We start from the raw sequence: 21,640 nt of genomic DNA on the forward strand, positions 1-21,640 counted from the left end.
GGGATAGACTTCCCTGGAAACATTCCCATGCTATGGCAGCACCCGTAAAACAAAGCAACATGGTGTCTGCCATGATCGGCCTTAATTTTTGAAGTTTTGCTTTCGTTGTAAATTTTGGATCCATCGTGAGGGTCGCATTCAGTGTTGGTATGGATGTCGTCTACGAGGTTGTGACCTCCAGCTTATCGGCACGATAGAATAAAAGATCAGCTAGGCGCGCATTTGCTTATCTGATCTGTAGATACAATACCTTAACAACAAAACTCTAATTGCTGCTCATTTCTTTGTGTTTCTCTTGGTTTTTGACTCAGATTTTTGCCTTTGGTCTGGGTTTTGATAGCTACTTTTATTTTTGTTTGTTTTGCTTTAATGCTGGTTCATCCATCCATCCATTTTCCAACCTGCTGAATCTGAACACAGGGTCACGGGGGTCTGCTGGAGCCAATCCCATCCAACACAGGGCACAAGGCAGGAACCAATCCCGGGCAGGGTGCCAACCCACCGCAGGACACACACAAACTAGGGCCAATTTAGAATCGCCAATCCACCTAACCTGCATGTCTTTGGATTGTGGGCGGAAACTCATGCAGACATGGGGAGAACATGCAAACTCCACGCAGGGAGGACCTAGAAAGCGAACCCGGGTCTCCAACTGCGAGGCAGCAGCGCTACCCACTGCGCCACCGTGCCGCCCTCTTCTGGTTCATCTCTGGAAAAATTGTATCTGTCTCCTGCTGAGTCAGGACATTGTCATGGAAGTTGATTTTATTAAGTTTTTGCAGCTTGCCTGACATCAGTTGATACACTCCATAATCATTCAGTTTAGGGGCGTTTAAAACTTTAGAACAATGTGGATGAGAACAGGCCATTCAGCCCATCAAATCTTGCTAGTCCTGTCCACTTAATTATTCTAAAATAACATCTAGTCCAGTTTTGAAAGTCCCTAAAGTCCTAAGACATACTCACTGGGTAACCATAACCTGCTATTGGTTCAGAACCAGTTGTGTTTTTACATTAGGGGTAAGTGGGGTATTGCTCACAATTTCCATCCAATGGCACCATTTGTTAGACGAGAACAGGCCATTCAGGCCAACAAAGCTCGCCAGTCCAATCCACTTAATTCTTCTAAATTAACATCACGAAGAGTTTTGAAGGTCACTGAAGTCTTATTGTCAACCACACTGTTTGGTCACTCATTCCATATGTCTATGATTCTCTATAAACAAAAACTTCCTATTATTTGTGCAAAACGTACCCTTAAAAAGTTTCCAACTGTGTCCCCGTGTTCCTGATTAACTCATTTTAAAGTCACAGTCTCAATCCACTGGACTAATTCCCTCCATAAATTTAAACACCTCAATCATATCACCTCTTAATCTCCTTTTACTTAAACAGAAGAAGGCTGAATTTCCCCCTGGGATTAATAAAGTATCTATCTATCTATCTATCTATCTATCTATCTATCTATCTATCTATCTATCTATCTATCTATCTATCTATCTATCTATCTATCTATCTATCTCTCTATCTATCTATCTATCTATCTATCTATCTATTATATAGTTCCTTTCCTATCTATCTATCTATCTATCTATCTATCTATCTATCTATCTATCTATCTATCTATCTATCTATCTATCTATCTATTTTTGCATTTAAAGTAAATTGGCTAAGTTGAATATTTTTTAGTATGTTTAACCATCTTCCTGAGATGATATCTTTATTTTCTCGGAGCTGGTGCTCCGTCCTGGGATTGTTCCTGCCTTGCGCTCAGTGCTTGCTGGGACTGGTGGAGCAGCACTCCCATGCCCCCACATAAATAATACATGCATTAATGCATGTCTTCATGAAAATGATATCAAGTATGCATCTTAGCATTCTAAAATGTACACAGAGCTGTAAAATCATGAATGTAATGTATTCTGTGTGGTGATCACTGCCTGCACGCACCTGTCGGTGTAAGAGAAAGTCTATTGAAGAAGTACATAGCAATTAATGACTGGGTAGAACAACACCTGGAATACGAAACTTTTAACATGCTGATTAAGTTATGATGAGGTTTGAGAAACTCTAATAAATTAAACATGGGTTTTAAGATGAAGTTTGCATTGTTCTACTTTAATGACAAAATAACTGCAAAATTAAAGTTGACATTTTGACTTTAATCTCAACATAGAACTTTTTTTTTTCACTGTGTCACTATTTTTTTTTCCAAACTTCTCCGTGGCCCTAATATGCTTCCGTGTGACACTCAGCCGGTGGGCTACACCTCACCTTTTCACATCGACTTTAATACCTGACCACTTCTTTTTTATTTCTGGCACTGTGCGACTTTCTGAACTTGACATTTTGAGTGCCTTTGCCACACTCCTTTTATTGCTTATACCACTGCTTAAGCCACTAAATAGTACATTTGTCCTTGTCTCTACTTCACTGAGCAGGACCTCCATTTTACATTTGCTGAAATTTGCATTTCCATATGCTTTTGAAATTGTCTCTTAACAAAACACTGAACAGAAGGGGCTATTTATATTGATTTGTACATTCAAATAGGTGAAATTCTGTGAGGAGTTAGGGTAGGGCTGTACGCGTGTGCACGTGCGTTAAAATTCAGGGAAAGAACTTTGCTTACACACAGTTTTATGAATCTGATTTTTTTTTGTGGCATGGAAATTTCTAGTTTTGTCTGTATGCCATGTTTTAGTATGAATTTCATGCAAGGCATTATACATGAGTCCTCAGGTCTTTATGACTTGTATATTTTCTACGCAGTAATAAAATTGGAAGTTAGGTAGTGCCATGCCACCATCTGCTTTAAATGTCTTGGCATCTCAAAATCCAGATAAATAACGTTATAAATGAGTCTAATTACTTAAAGAATGATTTGTTAATATATATAGGGATGCGGGCGGCACGGTGGTGCAGTGGTAGCGCTGCTGCCTCGCAGTTAGGAGACCCGGGTTCACTTCCCGGGTCCTCCCTGCGTGGAGTTTGCATGTTCTCCCTGTGTCTGCGTAGGTTTCCTCTGGGCGCTCCGGTTTTCTCCCACAATCCAAAGACATGCAGGTTAGGTGCATTGGCGATTCTAAATTGGCCTTGGTGTGTGGGTGTGTTTGTGTGTGTCCTGCGGTGGGTTGGTACCCTGCCCAGGATTGGTTCCTGTGTTGGCTGGGATTGGCTCCAGCAGACCCCCGTGACCCTGTGTTCGGATTCAGCGGGTTAGAAAATGGATGGATGGATGGATGTCCAGTCTAGTATTGTGTGTCGGGGAGTTCACTGGAAAAAAGCACACTTTTATTTAAATTGATATGGAGTTGAGATATCTTTTGAAATTCTGCTAGTGCATTAAGGCTACTGATAAAAATGTTTGTGGGTCTGATATACTGTATAGTATATACACTAATAATGTATATAGTACCACATCATCTGCGTATAGTGATATTTTTTTGTTCAAGTCCTTCTTTGATAAACCCCTTTTTCTTTAATGCATTTTGAAAGTGAACGGTTAATGGCTCAATGGCGACTGCGAAAAACAATGGTGATAGAGGGCACCCTTATCAAGTACTACTTTCTATTTCGAAGTAGTTTGAGATCATGTTGTTAATACAGACAGAGGCGTTTGTACTGAGACCTGTAATTTAATTAGAGGTCTTGCTCCTCTTCCATCACACGCAATAAGACAAGAATTCGATGGGCGAGTCCATATTACTGTAGTCTGCACATCTGTGGGATGTGGAGGCTTTGGAGATACCTTCTGTCCAAACTGCCAAATGGTGTTAATCTGTCCAATTAAAAGCATCACTACAAGACATATTGATGGCCCATCAACCCACTTCACGTTTTTTGGAGAGAAATTGTTACTCAATGACATTAGTTATTGTCTTAAGGAGGAAAAGAGGAACACTTTCACAACTCAGTACAATTACCACTATGTAAGATGCATATTATCCCTCACAAGAGGCCTCCTCCTCTTTTGGCTTTAGACCAGCCAGTACTGATATGATCTGACGAAAAGCACAGTGCCACTGAAAACCAGTTATTAATGTAAATTACAAGCTTTAGCAGTTACAGTTGATCTAAGTTGTTTATGCTGTATGGAATATTTAAATGCAAGTCATGTTCAATATTTTGACTTATGTTGTAACCGGCAGCTTTACATTAAGTGCAATGAAATTCTTGTATGCATGTCTGAACAACATGCAATACATTGCCACTCTCTGACACTGTATGTTAGGGAGACTGGTCAGACACTGTGCCAGCGAATGAACTCACATAGATTTCATATTAATCAGAACAGCGTTGATCTTTCGGTGGCAGCACACGTTAACAGTAATGGCCACAGCATAAAGGATCTGAGGGTCACTGTGCTTATGGGTAATTTCAAGACCCAACAGGAGCGGAGAGAATGGCAATACAAACGTATGCTTAAATTCAACACTCTACAAAATGGTCTGAACAGAGACAAGAGTTTTATGACCAGATATGTGACCGATTGACCAGCTGACTACATCAGTGGCCTATCTTACAGACAATGGACTTCAAAAAAACCTTACAGGACTGTCTCTAGTGATGGTTATCTTATCCCTACATTTTATTAGTTCATTGTTCTCTTCTTTTAGGGTTAATTCATCTGAGGTGTATTCATTTTGCTAACATTTGAACAAAAAGGTTGTTAAGATGAAAGAACAAAATCACTTTGCTGTCCCAATATAAGCTGGAGTATTTTTCAGTTTTTTTGTTACACCTTGCCTGATGAAGGGGCCTTAGCTGCCTCGAAAGCTTGCATTTGTAATCTATTTAGTTAGCCAATAAAAGGTGTCATTTCACCCTACATTCTACTGCAATAAGAGAAAGAGAGAAAGACAAAGGTCTAGAAACATAAAAGTAGGCCTGGCTCTGAAACTCAAAAATGGACTTGCACTACAAAATTGGTCCAAAGGTTATAAATCCCAGAAATGAGAGTAACAATTAAAAATGATAATATACTATTAAAAGGTTACTTCTGGACTAATCGGCACACCTCATAAACAGGAATCTTAAAGCCTCATGGGATTAACTTGTTGAAATGAAGACAGAAATCTTGTCCAAAAGTATTTTAGTACAAATCATGTGCTCATTTTGCTCAGTTTAAGCATACGACTGAACACGCAATATGCAACACGAGAAACATGAGATTTATTTTTCTATTTTCAATAGACTTTTTCATGTCATTTGCTATTTTACAGCATTGGCTTCTATTATATTAACTTTTTTTCAGCTGTGCATAAAAATGTAAGATATACACAGTGCATCAGGAAAGTACTCACAGCGTATCACTTTTTCCACATTATGTTATGTTAAAGCCTTATTTCAAAATGGATTAAATTCATTTTTTTTCTCAGAATTCTACACACAACACCCCACAATGACAACGTGAAAAAAGTTTACTTGAGGTTTTTACAAATTTATTAAAAATAAAAAAACTGAGAAATCACATGTACATAAGTCTTCACAGCCTTTGCTCAATACTTTGTCGATGCACCTTTGGAAGCAATTACAGCCTCAAGTCTTATTGAATATGATGCCACAAGCTTGGCACACCTATCCTTGGCCAGTTTTGCCCATTCCTCTTTGCAGCACCTCTCAAGCTCCATCATGTTGGATGGGAAGCGTCGGTGCACAGCCATTTTAAGATCTCTCCAGAGATGTTCAATCAGATTCAAGTCTGGGCTCTGGCTGGGCCACTCAAGGACATTCACAGAGTTGTCCTGAAGCCACTCCTTTGATATCTTGGCTGTGTGCTTAGGGTCGTTGTCCTGCTGAAAGATGAACCATCGCCCCAGTCTGAGGTCAAGAGCGCTCTGGAGCAGGTTTTCATCCAGGATGTCTCTGTACATTGCTGCAGTCATCTTCCCATTTATCCTGACTAGTCTCCCAGTTCCTGCCGCTGACAAACATCCCCACAGCATGATGCTACCACCACCATGCTTCACTGTAGGGATGGTATTGGCCTGGTGATGAGCGGTGCCTGGTTTCCTCCAAACGTGACGCCTGGCATTCACACCAAAGAGTTCAATCTTTGTCTCAACAGAATTTTGTTTCTCATGGTCTGAGAGTCCTTCAGGTGCCTTTTGCCAAACTCCAGGCGGGCTGCCATGTGCCTTTTACTAAGGAGTGGATTCCGTCTGGCCACTCTACCATACAGGCCTGATTGGTGGTTGCTGCAGAGATGGTTGTCCTACTGGAAGGTTCTCCTCTCTCCACAGAGGACCTCTGGAGCTCTGATAGAGTGACCATCGGGTTCTTGGTCAACTCCTTGACTAAGGCCCTTCTCCCCCAATCGCTTAGTTTACATGGCCGGCCAGCTCTAGGAAGAGTCCTGGTGGTTTCGAACTTCTTCCACTTATGGATGATGGAGGCCACTGTGCTCATTGGGACCTTCAAAGCAGCAGAAATTTTTCTTCTCCAGATTTGAGTCTCGAGACAATCCTGTCTCGGAGGTCTACAGACAATTCCTTTGACCTCATGCTTGGTTTATGCTCTGACATGAACTGTCAACTGTGGGACCTTCTATAGACCGGTGTGTGCCTTTCAAATCATGTCACATCAACTGAATTTACCACAGGTGGACTCCAATTAAACATCTCAAGGATGATCAGTGGAAACAGGATGCACCTGAGCTCAATTTGGAGCTTCATGGGAAAAGCTGTGAAAACTTATGTACTTGTGCTTTCTCAATTTTTTTATTTTTAATAAATCTGCAAAAACCTCAAGTAAACTTTTTTCACGTTGTCATTATGGGGTGTTGTGTGTAAAATTCTGAGGACAAAATGAATTTAATCCATTTTGGAATAAGGCTGTAACATAACAAAATGTGGAGAAAGTGATGCGCTGTGAATACTTTCCAGATGCACTGTGTATATAAGTACATGGGTTAAGTAACATTTAAAAATGTTTGAGTAGAGTTTTCCTTTAATCGACCATAGAGTGACTTCATACAAGTTCAGTGGTTTCCAACCTTTTTTGAAGCCCCTTACCCTTAAAAAATATTTGATTTATGTTCGCACCCCCTACAAAAGTAATATCTCATTTGAAGAAAAGTCAAATTTCTATTTTTTGAAACACAAATTGTAATATGAGTGAACAAATTGAGCTCAAACATATGAGCCTTTAACTCAATGCAAAAAATGTAAATATAAATTGAGTAATATACTTTTATAAATCTCAATGATCTTGTAATTTTGTCCCCCATGAAGATTAAACACTCGATTAATGATCTTGGGGTTGGAATATCAGTTAAGCATCCAGCACCACAGTGAAATGACGAATGATCAATGATGGGTTTGGGAGATTGGACACCCCCGTGAAGCAATGGGTGCCGGCACACTGCTGAGCGATGAAACCCAGTCGACAAGCGTTATCTCCCGATGACACCTACACTGCAGTTCAAAAAAAGATGCGCTGCACAGTTAAAACTGCTGCACTACTACCAGGACCACCAGCAAGAGAGATGTGCTAAGTGTGAGCAGGAGGTGTTGCATCCAATTCAGTCCCCCTTGCTCGTCTCCCACACAAAACTGTCAATAAAACCTAAAAATCAGTGACATTTCATGATGAGGGCCTGCACAGAAATCAGTACCTGACGTCATCCTTCTTTATGGATCATTGCAAAAAAATATTTTTGCCATTAGAAATGTTCTGCCTGCAGCTAGGAACCCACGAGAAGGCGCATTTCTACGACTCATTCACAGGTGACAACAGCGCATGCAATGCTTGATTCCCTTCATATTATAGAACAGGAGCAGAAAGTAATAAATGACCTACAATTGATGGCACACTGCATGATAGCCATTGCACCACGACAATGCACTTTACTCTTTTTTGGTGAATCGTGACGCATCCTGTCTCTTTGTTGCACCCCCTGAAATGTCATTTCATGATGGCATCCCAATTTGGGAATCCGAGTTCGAGATAGACCTCACACTGAAAATGGAAGCACCAAAGCTCATTCTAGAGGTCCAGAGTAATAAAGTGGGCTATTTATTGTGAAAAGTAAGAAAATACCATTTTTCATTTTAATAATTGTTCAAATGTCAGATGTTTCATTCCACTTTGGCATTATTGATCAATCTGTGTAGGTTAGTAACAGGCAGTTCTATATGAATGTCTTTTAATTACAGTTTGCATTATAACAAAATGTGGAAAAATCCATAGGTGAACAAAAGCTTTATAAAGGTCCTGAGGATCATCAGTAATGATAAAGGGAACACATATTATCAATACAAGAAAGTAGAAAAAGAGTAAAATATTGATGCATGTGAGCAATATGGAGGGTGTTTAAGAAAAATAGAACATAAAACATCATTATATGAACAAAACAGAAGCAGGACAAAGTGATAATAAGATAATGGCACAAATATGTGATATCAATAAAAAAGAACACAATGTCAATGATGATAAGGAAGGTCAATAAAAATGAAGATCAGAGAAGAAGGCCGTGAGACTATCAATAAGCACATGAGGAGCCTGAGGTTGGAGTAAAATTGAGAAGCGTACATCAGATAAAAAATACATGCTAAGCATAAGAAGGAATGCATTCCAAAATTTGTATGAAAATGATCAAAATTCAGATAATTTGCTGAGAAATATAATGACAATCAATCCTTCTATTTATTTTAAAACTCGCTAATGCAGCTCAGGATGATGGGGAGCTGGTGTCTCTTCTGGCAGAATTAGGTACACAAGAAGAAGCTAAGGATGGTGTGCCAGGCCATCACAGAGTATACATTAGGTCAGTGTTTCCCAAACTCTGTCCTGGTGGACCCCTGTGGCTGCATGTTTTTGTTCCAACCAGCTTCTGTTTTTAATTGGACTCCTGGGCTAATTAAGTGATGTGTTATTTCCCAAGTTCTGTGTTTTGGGAAAAATATAGAAATTAGAAAACTAAGTTTGGCAAAAAAAAATATATATATATATAAAATCCATTATCCAACCCGTTAAATCCTAATTACAGGGTCACGGGGGTCTACTGGAGCCAATCCCAGCCAACACAGGGTGCAAGGCAGGAAACAAACCTGCGTGGAGTTTGCATGTTCTCCCCGTGTCTGCGTGGGTTTCCTCCGGGCACTCCGGTTTCCTCCCACAATCCAAAAGACATGCAGGTTAGGTGGATTGGCGATTCTAAATTGGCCCTAGTGTGTGCTTTGTGTGTGTGTACCCTACAGTGGGATGGCGCCCTGCCTAGGGTTTGTTCCTGCCTTGTGCCCTGTGTTGGCTGGGATTGGCTCCAGCAGACCCCCGTGACCCTGTATTCGGATTCAGCGGGTTAGAAAATGGATGGATGGATATATAGATATATATATAGATATATGTATATAAATATATATATATTAAAATGTACCAAGCAGTTATATGGGAATAATGTATTTTTTTTTCTTTTTAACAATATTTTCATCTTGATTTTACTTGATCTACTTTTCTAGGTGTTCTAATTGTTTCATTAATCCATTATTTACTATTTAGTGGGTCTGATGCTAAAGTACTTGCAGCCTTTGATTGTTCAGTGTGTTGTTTGTCAGCGTGTCTGCTCTGCTCATTTTAATTGTCATTAATAAGATACAATGAAGGGGAAAAACTGCACATAGAAAAGGCAAAATATACTGAAATCAACAAAAGAGAGTTAAGCATTTAAATCTCTAGCAAAAGCAGAAATATTTCTAAATGTCTTATAAATGTAAAAGTCATGCTGCTGTGCTTTTCTGACTGTAGAATAAAACAAAAATAATCCCAGCTAAATAAATGAGATCAAAGTTATTAGGTGCTATCATTGATTAGGAAACTGGTTGGAACAAAAACCTGCAGACACAGTGGCCTTCAGGACCGAGGTTGGGAAACACTGAACTAGAACAATTATGAAGAGGAGAGACCATTCATCTCAATGATCTCATGTATCCTGTTCAAAATAACATCAATTTAAGATCTGAATGTCCTCAAAGCCTTACTCTCCCTCAGAGCACTTTTTAATGTATTCCATGTGTCTACAGTTCTTTGCATGAAGAAAACTTCTGCCCCCGTGTTCTTGCTGAACTCATTTTAAACTAACAGTCTTGATCCACTGGACTAATTCCCTTCTTAATTTTTAACATTTCAATCATGTCACCTCTTAATCTTCTTTTGTTTAAACTGTAAAGGCTCAGCTCTTTCAATCTTTCCACATAACTCATCCCCTGTAGCCCTGAATCAGCCTAATCTCTCTTCTCTGGACCTTTTCCAGTGCTGCTATGTCCTTTATGTAAACTGGAGACTAAAACTGCACCCAGCACTCCCAGTGAGGCCTAAGCAGTGTGTTATATAATTTAAGTATAACCTCCCTTGACTTGCACTCCACACATTGTGATGTACAACCTGACCACCTTTGAGCCTTCTTGATCGATTCTATACACTGTCTGGATGTTAATAGTGATAAGCCACATAAAAAACTGTCCTTCCATTCTGTATTCATATTTAACCTTTACCTTTCCTACATGTGATATTTGATATTTTCTTACATTTAAATTTAACTGCCACAAATCTGCCCAAGCCTGTATGCTGTCCAAGTCCCTCTGTAATGATTCAACTGATTTTCCGTTATCTGCTGTTGCTCTTAATTTGGTAAATAGCAAATTATTTGTATTCTTATCAGATTATACAGTTTTTGTAATAATAGCAGTGGCCCCATTACTGACCCCTAAACATAATCCAGTTTGGATAAGGTTGTTATACATAGCCATATTCACTGGGGAGTTCTTCTCAGTAAGGGGTGGGAGTGATCTTTCACAGCATTGTAATGTTGAGCTTTCTTATACAAATTGATTCTGATCTTTGGTGCATATCCGATTTATATTGGATGCATTATGGATACGGAACATGAATAATCTATTTTATTTTAGGAAATCAATAAGGTATATAGGCAATCTAATATAGGGCAATATTGTAAGGTATGGTTAAAGTGGGATTCAAATACCTAGAATATGTGTCTGTATGGTAAAGGAAAGTGCAACTGCACGTTTGCAGAAGTGGACCCATGCATCTTCACCCCCAGGGGTGAAAAATCTCTGCTAACCCTTCTAACATGAATTTAGAGTCACAAATAAACCAAAACCCACGATTCAGTTCAGGGTTATGGGGTGTTGGAGCCTGTGCTGACAGCATGGAGTTCACGGTACAAACTAACAGAAGATGGGGATGTTATTGGAATGCACTACCCACTTCCACACATGAGACCAGTTTAAAATCACAAATTATCAAAATGAACACAGGGGTGAGTGCCTGGAGAAAAAATCCCACAGAGAGAATCTGCAGATTCAGCACAATTTCTGTCAGTGGAAATTCAAGCGTCAGTGCTAGCCGTTACACCATTCGAGGAGAACACCATAGCACCATACAGACATGACATGAATCAGGCTTCATTGTGGTCCCTAGAACTGTGTGGCAGCAGTACAAAAAAAGCTCACACACACAAAAACATCATACCAGGGTAATTGTAAACCTCCAGTTAATTTAAATATTCACAACTTTGTGAAAACCTGAGTACTAAAGTAAATATGAGGAGAACAATTAAACCTCACACAGGCATTGAACATCAGGCCACAAGTCAAACATAGCTCTCTGGAGCTGGAAGGTAGCAGCACTAATTGTCATCATGCCTCACACAACTGATTATATACTAATAAAAATATGTGTGCATTATATTGTGACCACTGGGGGGATATTGTTGGGAGAGGACATCCTTTTTTGTGTTGTTTGTGTCTAACCTGAAAGTGCCCTCCTTGGAAAAATGTTCTGCCAGCAGAAGTACTCTTGGGTCAAGAGTAAAAGCAGGCACTTTGCAATACTTAGGAAGTTGGAAGAGGAGAAGGACAAGGCTCATCTTGGGAGAAAGGAAAAGAAGATACATTGTGTGTTTTGGTGTAAAAGGAGCCTGTCCAAAGGTATTTTGACAAATAAAAAGGGTTGACTTAAACCCAGGACTCATGTCTTTGTAGTTGTGTCAAGGTGTGGAGCTCTGTTACACCTCTAAGTGGCCATAATTGGCGTAGTCGGCAGGATTTTTTTGCTGCAGTTTTCTGGTCCTTACAAAACTAATGCCAGGTAATCCAGTTGACTAGTCTAAAGCATGATGGGCAACCTACTTGGTATGAGGTTTACCACTTAAGAAAGGTGGAGTGATTGCAGAATTTCATCCCTGCAGGTTTTCATCTCAATGCCAGAGTGATGGAGCTCCTCTGGCTTCGGCATGGAACTGATGACCTCTGTGTGACTTTTGACGGCTTTACCAACTGCGTTGCAAAACTGCGCAAATTGTTTGGTATGTTGCTTTTGATACTAACACTTTGGTTGCTCTGAAAGTAATTTATGGCTGTTTTTAAATTAGGCAAGTTTTGATATTTTGTTTTTTTTTTCCCCAATTGCAGACCTTTATGAGTCAGAAGCCAAACTGACAAAGGCAGTCAAAGAACGAGGAATCAATGCAGTAAGTTGAGAAAGTCTTTACAATGTTGATAATGTCACAGACTTCTTAATTTGATCATGTAAACTGTTGAAAACCTCAGTTTAACCCAGAAGGAGTCATCTCAGTGGCTGGGTAGATGACTCATTAACGACACAATTTTAAATGTTACATCAAGAGCAGTAGAAATTTTGTATATTCCATTATGTTTTATTTCACGTAGAAATTCATTAATGAGTTTCTGTCTAACATGTCTAAATGAGGTTTGTGCCAACAGTGAAGTCAAGTAATCAAAAGCACAATCCTTTTCTTTATTAAGAGAGTTGTACCATCCATCCATCCATCCATTACCCTACCCGCTATATCCTAACTACAGGGTCACAGGGGTCTGCTGGAGCCAATCCCAGCCAACACAGGGTGCAAGGCAGGAAACAAACCTCGGGTAGGGTGCCAGCCCACCACAAGGCACACACACACACCCACCCACACACCAAGCACACACTAGGGAGAATTTAGAATCGCCAATGCACCTAAACCTGCATGTCTTTGGACTGTGGGAGGAAACCGGAGTACCCGAGGCAACAGCGCTACCCACTGCACCATCGTGCTGCCCCTCACATTGACACATAACCAAAATTAATAGAAAAGCATTCAAAACATTTCAAACCAACAACTGTGTACAACAAAAATCTTATTACAATTACTGTCAAATACAAAAATAAAATGAACTCAAACAATTTAAAATAATTTAATTAATTTTACCATGCAGAGAATAACAGTGTGCTTAGCTCCTCTCACAGTAACACAATGAACACTAGGAGAGGCTCACACTGATGATGTAACGTAACACAACAAACAGAGTAGAGAAATGTAACAGGACCACAACAGGAAAACATATAACACAATGAATGTTATCAGGATTTGGGGAAGCTCCAAACAACTAAACTTTTTTATTTTATACACCTGTTACATTGTCATAAATAATAATACAGGTAGCCCCCAGGTTACAGACATCCGACCTACGACTTACGAACGGGGCCGCAGCTGCGACGCATGCGTCTCAGTAACTGCCGCTCTGTCATCTTCGGCCTAGGGATGCTGCAAGCGGTGGCTGGAGGGGGGCGATTGTTGCTGCTCGCGAAGTGTAGCGTCCCTCGGGCGGCTCTCGGCGGCAAGCAGTTTCACTGCCCGCCCACCACACACTGCTGCCCGTTCATTCTCGGTGGGCAGCTGGTAATGCTGCAAGCGGTGACCCGGTTGTGGCAGAACGGAGGCCATTGAGGGTGAACGGGGCAGCGGGGGCTAGCATTGTAGTGTGCGGCAGCCACTGCAGGCAGCATGCTGTAGTGGAGGTGACTGTGAGGTGGGCTGGAGATGAACTGCCCCTCGCTGCCCCAATTCATTCTCAATAGCAAGCCTGCTTGTACTGTTACGCACATAGCAGGAAGTTGTCTCTTGTCAGTACAGGGTGGACCAGATCTAATTATGCAGATCCAGATCGTCTGGATGACTTTGATTTATGTGAGGACGATTCCAGTTCGGCGCGAAGACGATTCTTCATGTCGTCAGTTCGCACACTTCTCGATGGTCCGGGATTTTTCAGGTGATTTTCTATGTAATAAACTGAATAAGTTATAGCGTAGTGAAAATTGCATGATTAGATCTGGACCATCCTATGCATCAGACGTGTTGACGTCTGGTGCCTTCCTGCTGTGATAGCATAGACAGTGCTGTGCAGAAGAGCTCATCTTAGCCTTTTGTCTTCACCCTTCAACAATGTCTCTAAAACACAAATCTGATGCAAGTGCTAGTGATACAGTAAAGAAGAGAAAAACCATCACCATTGTAAATAAAGTAGAAATAATAAAAAGGTCAGAGAGAGGTGAAACTCCGTCATTCATTGGCAGAGCACTTGGTTACAGTTGGTCAACAATACCATTTATTAAAATAATGTACCAGTTCCGACTTACATACAAATTCAACTTAAGTACAAACCTACAGTCCCTATCTCGTACGTAACCCGGGGACTGCCTGTATATTCTATTCAGCTTTCTTCTTGTGATTTAAATGATACAATGATCACAAAACATTCAATAAATGAAGATTTTGACAGTTTGTTTAGCCTGCATGCTCTACTGCACCTTCATTGTTATCGTCGTAGGCCATGGCGTACTTTGGTGTACTGCAGCTCTTTCCATGGCGTCAAAAGGCAATTTGCGTGTTCATGTGTGGCACCGACTCATCGTACGCCTTTAAAATAGTCTGTGTCACCTGGAAGCGATGTTTGATATTAAGCTGAGTAAGAGCTGCGAATAAATAACTGACCTTTTGTTTCTCAGATTAGCAGTTTTCTTAGCCTTTGAAAGATTTTTGCTTTGATTCGATCACGTATGACCTTCAGACTGTACAGCAAGGCTTTTGGAAAAGTTTTCTTCCTGTACCTAAAAATCAAAGGAAAGAAAAAAAAAAATTAAGATATAACCTAATTAGTTACAAAAAAAAAAATCAATGAATCGTCTCCCAAAATCACAGCCATTATAAGCCGCTTATAAGAGAGCTGCTCACGTTAAAACACACCGGGCTTTTAGGAGGACATCTTCATGTCACTGTGGTTCAATGCTCTGCCGTATATTATTATGATAAAAAAAAAATCAAACTCAAAAACTGAATATTTGATCATTTTCTTCTCCTCTCAATTTTCAGTGGCTTGCCAAGTTCATCGGAATCTGAAGTTCTGCACCTTTCCTGCTGAAGCTGCGCCTCGTAATCCCAAATCAAAAGTTAAAGTGACAATTATCAACTATTCCCCAACAACTGAACAGACGAAGGCTGTATTACCTGCATGGCTTTTATTTTCAAATAAACTGAGCCTTTTTATTTGCTGATTTTCTTTTCTTGTTGGTATTTTTTTTTTTTACATTTGATTCCCTGAGATATACAGCCAACTTGCTCCGTGTTGGTTCTTGCCCAGTGCTGCAGGGATTGGCTTCGGTTCTTTATGACCGAGTTAGATTTGAGAACCCAATGTAATGGAATGGTTCTCTGCATTAAACAGTCACAAAATGTGATCTGAACATCATCTAAGCTACAAGTAGAGACAAGCACGATATGCTTAACACTAAGAACACACAAACAATTTTAATCTTTCAGATCTTTATTGAACACACCCATCAAACTTGGAAAGAGTAAGTGAACCCCTGGATTTAAAAACTGGTTGAACCTCCTTTGGCAGGAGCACTTCCAGTAGCTGCCAATCACACCTGCGCAACGTTCAGGCCGTTCTTCTGTGCAGGACAATTTCAGCTCAGCTATACTCTAAGGATATCTGGTGCTGTACAGCTGTTTTGAGGTCACTTTCACAGCATCTCCATTGGGTTAAGGTCCGCGCTCTGACTGGGCCACTCCAAGTGGTGGATTTTCTTTTTTTGGAAGCCATTCTGTAGATTTACTTTGATGTTTAGAGTCTTTGTCCTGCTGCATCACCCAATGTCTACTTAGCTTCTACTAGTACACAGCACCCCAGACATTATCCAGTAGGATACCTTGTTAAACCTCGGACTTCTTTATTCCCCCATGATGATGGCAAACTGTCCAGGCCCTGAGTCTGGGAAGCAGTCCTAAATCATGATACTCCCTCCACTGTACTTCACTGTAGGGTTGAAGTTTTCATTTTGATATGTAGTGCTCTTGTAACACCAAACACACTCCTGCATTTTCTTCCTGAAGAAATCCACCCAACGGCATTGTGGAGTATCTATGACCTGTGGATGGTCTTTGGAAAACTTCAAGTGTGGAGGGATGTTATTTTTTGGAAAGTGGTGGCTTCCTTCTTGGTGTACTGCCATGTTCTCCTCATTGTAGACACCTAACAGAGATGTTCACCTGCTCCGTGACTTCTGAAGACAATTGGCTATACCAGTGATGATTTAGAGATGCAGAAAAAAAGGGGGTGAATACTTAGGGATTAATTATTTCAGTCTTTATATTTGTAATCCTTTTAGACTACATTTGGCAAACATTTGTTTTCATTTTGACAATGAAGAGTCTTTATCTGATGATCATTGTCAAGCACAGCAAATTAAATCCAATGTGATTAAATGTTGTACAACAATGAAATGTGAAAAAAGTCCAAGGAGTGAAGACTTTTCACGAGCATTGTAATTAATCACTTGCAACCTTGTGCACAGCAGGCTGCTTCTCACCATTCTCACAAACAGATACTGCCATGTCATGAGCTCGGACAAAACTCCTGATCACAACCGACAACTCATATGTAATTGGTCTATCCATTTCTCTGATCCAACTGAATGACATGTCAAGGTTGTGACCTCAGCAACCTATCCTGGGCACATCATCCACCAGGAAGGAGACTAGCCAAGAAAAACTTATCCAGAGCTACTCGTACAGAGTCAATTCTAAAACTGAAATGTTTGCATAGTTGGAGAACACCATGTCACCTGAAGAAAACCTGCAAGGAAATGAGGAAATCATCTAAAGTCCACACAGCTGGTAAGCAGGCAGGGAAAGGAACTTGGGTTTCTAGCAGTGGTAACCACAATGTCACTTTCATACGCAAGTCTAAGTATTGAATTTCTGAGGTAATACTTAGATAAGAACAAGTTCATAAAATATACATACGTATATATACTAATAAAAGGCAAAGCCCTCACTGACTGACTGACTGACTGACTCACTCACTGACTCATCATTAATTCTCCAACTTCCCGTGTAAGTAGAAGGTTGAAATTTGGCAGGCTCATTCCTAACAGCTTACTTACAAAAGTTAGGCAGGTTTCATTTCGAAATTCTACGCGTAATGGTCATAACTGGAACCTATTTTCGTCCATATACTGTAATAGACTGCAGCTCAATGGCCGTGGGAGGCGGAGTTGCGTCTCGCATCATCACGCCTCCCACGTAATTGAGTGCCTGCCCATATAAGGTAAATATTCGCGGGTGAAGGACTGTGCTTAGCATATTCATAAGTAAAAATATCTGAATCACAAACTGATGTTAATTATATTTTGTCCATGAATACTTATTAAATAATTCCAAATAGTCTGTCCGCTTCCTTTCATAGCTTTTCCGATGGTTGTGCTGCTTCCAGACATGTATTTTTGTATTAAAGCATTTAACCAATCACATTTCAGCCATCATTTGTTGCCAGGCAGAGAGGCCTTCACAATCCGTTAATGTCGATTAACCTGTTGCTTCAACCAATCAGATTTTGAGCTGGTGTCAGTAGGGCCCTCTAGCAGGCGTACAGCAATTTCCCGCATGCAGTTTAACACAAGAGCCACGGAGCAGTTTTTGATCTGTCTCGATTAAAAACAGAACTGACTGTAATGTATGCCATGGATGATTTTGCAGGAAAATCTCCCACTGATCTCCTTGACTTCCTTCATGAGAAAAATCTGAATGAGAGCATGGGGCAGCTGTTCACATTGGTATATTTGGCGGTGACCATTCCCATGTACACTGCTTCTGTCGAGAGGACATTTTCAGCCCTAAAGCGATTAAAAATTATGCCAGAAATACAACAGGGCAGGTTCGACTTTCAGCATTAGCTTCGATGGCAATAGAAAGGGAGTTTTTGATGGAACTGAAGCGCACAGATAATCCATACGACAGAGTATTTGAACTGTTTTTGAGGAAAGTGAGGAGGATGGATTTTGTTTACAAATAATCAGAATTTTTGGTGAGTAAAATGTTGCGATTTTCCTAAATAATATTGCAAGTTTATGAGTTATTATTGATGTTTTTTATGTGTGTCACGGCTGTGGCTGCAGTAGAAAGGAACTTGTTCAACCCTGGTTTGTCTACTCAATAAAGGCATTTATTGTGGCTACAGGAGTTATCTATCTGCGATGCAGCGGCTCTTTATACTGTATTTCTGCATATTAAGATGGTTTTTATAACCATAAATTAGTTTTTGAGGGGCGGGTTGATTCAGACGGAGCACTACTGAAGGCCTAGGTGTGAAATGCACGGTCCGCCACTGGAATGATACGTAAATTTGATGAACATTACAACCCGAAAATAAACTGTAGAGAGGTTCACATTATATTTCTCCCAGTGCGTCTCTCTAATTCCTCCGTGCCAGAGCATTATCATAAGGCTTAACAATCTTATTGTTACACCTTCTACGTGCACCGAACTGTCCTTATTACGAAGTCTTCTTTGCTTTACCTCTGGCTGCTTCTTTCCATTCACCTTCCTTGCTCTTTATTTATTTCTTCTCACTTTTCAGCTCCTTCGATGTCTTCTCCCTTTTCGTTCAAAATACGCGCCTCCTTGCCTTTTTTCAGTCAGCTCCCCTTACGTCACACCATGGTACGTTTAGCACAAGTTAATACCGGGAATGCCTGTTAAACATCTTACATTCACGAGTAGCGATTTGCGTGGTGAACACTTCGATGAATGAAACCTGTTATCTTTACAATGGTTGACAAACACGGAATGTAACTTCATAACAACACGTTCTCCAAATACGAACCTGATTGAAAGAAATAATGATAATCAAATCCTCGATGACAGGAACACTCATAACGGTCACAAAACAATTACATTGACAATCAGGTTATGTTATTTTTAAAATGTTTCCTTTTCTTTTTCATAACTTCTTTAACACACTATTTTGCTATATATTATAAATCAAACGCCTGCTCCACAACAAACAACTAAAGCTGTGAGGTCCAAATATCCCTTTTCGATTAGCAGGCACCCCTTCTGTAACAATAGGATTGTTAAGCCTTATGATAATATTCCCGCACGGAGGGTTTAGAGAGACGCACGTTCTTCCGTGCGGGAATATTATTATAAGGCTTAACAATCCTATTGTTACACCTTCTACGTGCACCCAAGCGTCCTTATTACGGAGTGTTCCTTGCTTTACCGCTGGCTGCTTCTTTCTATTCACCTTCCCAGCTCTTTATTTAAACAGTTTTTCTTCTCACTTTTCCGCTCCTTCGCTGTCTTCTCCTTTTTCGTTCGAAATAAGCGCCTCCTTGCCTTTAGCGATTTGGGTAGTGAACACTTTGATGAATGAAACCTGTTATCTTTACAACGGTTGACAAACACGGAATGTAACTTGAACACAACACATCCTCCAAATATGAACCTGATTGAAAGAAATAATGATAATCAAATCCTTGATGACAGCAACACTCATCAAATGGAGGGAGGCGGCCCCTTTTATACACAACCGGACGTGCTCCAGGTGCCTCCCGATTAGCCATGCGCTGGAAGCACTCCAGGTGTCCCTGGTCTTCTTCCCCCCAGCACTTCCAGGTGTGGTGGAAGTGCTGAGGGTCAGGGCTCCTCAGGCATTGGGGTGCTCCCTGGTGGTGACCACGGGCCCCTATAGGGTTGAGCTTCTAAGCTCTGTTCCCGTGGCCCCAAAGACACCAGGGCAGTCATAATCCCTCCTCCGGTCCCTCTGGGCGTCCCGGCTGGGTACAACCCCCAGCCGCTTGCCACAATATATATATATATATCTTTTATATAAAAAAATCTTGGGACGAGACAAGACTTTTTCAGAGAGACACTTTCACATCACACGAGACAAAGAGTAGATGATAAAGTAGAACGTCGTTAAAAATTCAAAAACATCGATGCAATACACATGCAGAGCAGGTTAGATATAATGGAAGTACAAAATTCATAAGTCTCCAAAAAATGATAGTAAAGATTAGTAAAGATTGCATTAGTGCAAATAAACATAAATTATTACTCAGTGAAATAATGGAACAGCGAAAAGAGATCAAATAATTGTTCAGATTTAAACTTTAAGTCAGAGACTTGTAGATCGTCCAACTCATGTTGCCATCATGGAAAAGTAGTGTTTCTTCCCAACGAAGAGGCGTATCCGTGAGAATGAAAAGATTTGTTGTTTGGTGAAAGTGAATTCCACATACGGTGTGACGCTTGGGTCACAGAGTTGCACAGATACACAGGAGATTGGCGAGCAAGGGGCAAAGCCCCCTATTGTATGTATATATTGTCACGCATGCGCGAGTAGGAGGCCGCGGACGGACCTTGCACCGCTTCGAAAGACGTTCGCCTGTAGGGAGTGGCGGGTACTAAACTTTCTCCTTTGTCTTCCAGGAAAAAAGACGCTCCGCCATTGTAACCTTCCCGCAGTACGTCCACTTCCGCCCTTCCTCCGCCATCTTCCTTGACGTCAGCAGTCCCATCCTCCCGCACGGTTCCTTCCCAGCATTCCTCCACTTCCGGCTCCTCCCCTATTAAATGGCCGCCGACGCCTCTGAACGGCGTCGCGCATATGAACTGTTTTGTTTATATCTTTGACCTTTTTTTTGATTATTGTGGAGTGTCCGCAATATACAGGGCCGGAAAACCCCAAAACTTTATACTGACTGTGCTTTCTTTTTACAATATATATATACCGTATTTACTCGTGTACCACGCACCCTTGTGTAAAACGCACACCCTAAAATCGCAAAAAAATTTTTGCCCTATGTACGACGCGCGTTGTGATTGTATAGGAAGCGTTTAGAGAGAGAGAGAGTGCTGTCGAGCGCGAGCAAGCGAGCTAGAGAGAGAGCGCGAATGGGCAAGCAAAGCGAGTGAGAGAGAGAGCACGAGGGGGCGAGCAAGCGAGCGAGAGAGGGAGTGCGAGTGCGCGAACGAGCGAGCTTGCCCAAGCAGAAGAAGTAAACATTACAGAATTACATTTCCTCTCGTGTATGACGCGCACCTGATTTTCTAATGCTAATTTTCCTGAAAAAATGTGTGCGTGGTACACACGTAAATACGGTATATGTATATGTATACAGTATGTGTATATATGTATATACTTACGAATCAATTAAGTAAACAGTGAAACAGACCCATACATTTTGATAAAAATCCAAAAACCCTAGGTCCATAACATACTGAGCATCTTATTTCCACCATCACTATCCCACATTGATCTACTGTTTTCCCCCTAGTGTGTTGCTTGTGTATCGGACCCTGCACATGAATAAAAAACCCACAGGGTGACCAAACTAAGATGTTTCTACAGATCAGATTTTTACCAGTTCTCATCTTAACTGCAAAATCACTCCAATAGGAATACAAAGCACCACCTACATAAACAGGGTATTTAGGTGATACACCTGAAGCTAAGCATGTTCAGCCCCAGCCAGTACTTGGATGGGAGACCATCTA

The 21,640-nt window shown here is 40.8% G+C and overlaps 1 protein-coding gene across 1 annotated transcript in view; it reads left to right on the forward strand.

Moving 5' to 3' along the window:
• capn12 (calpain 12) overlaps positions 1-15,352 on the forward strand; it is a 137,289-nt gene extending 121,937 nt beyond the window's left edge. The window contains exons 18-20 of the mRNA XM_039768143.1: positions 12,209-12,325; positions 12,432-12,490; positions 15,170-15,352. Of these exons, the coding sequence (XP_039624077.1) occupies positions 12,209-12,325; positions 12,432-12,490; positions 15,170-15,196 (203 nt within the window). The 3' untranslated portion in view covers positions 15,197-15,352. The remainder of the gene's footprint in view (positions 1-12,208; positions 12,326-12,431; positions 12,491-15,169) is intronic.
• Positions 15,353-21,640: the final 6,288 nt, after the last annotated feature.

This window comes from Polypterus senegalus, chromosome 11 (genome assembly GCF_016835505.1).
Source record: "Polypterus senegalus isolate Bchr_013 chromosome 11, ASM1683550v1, whole genome shotgun sequence".
NCBI lineage: Eukaryota > Metazoa > Chordata > Cladistia > Polypteriformes > Polypteridae > Polypterus > Polypterus senegalus.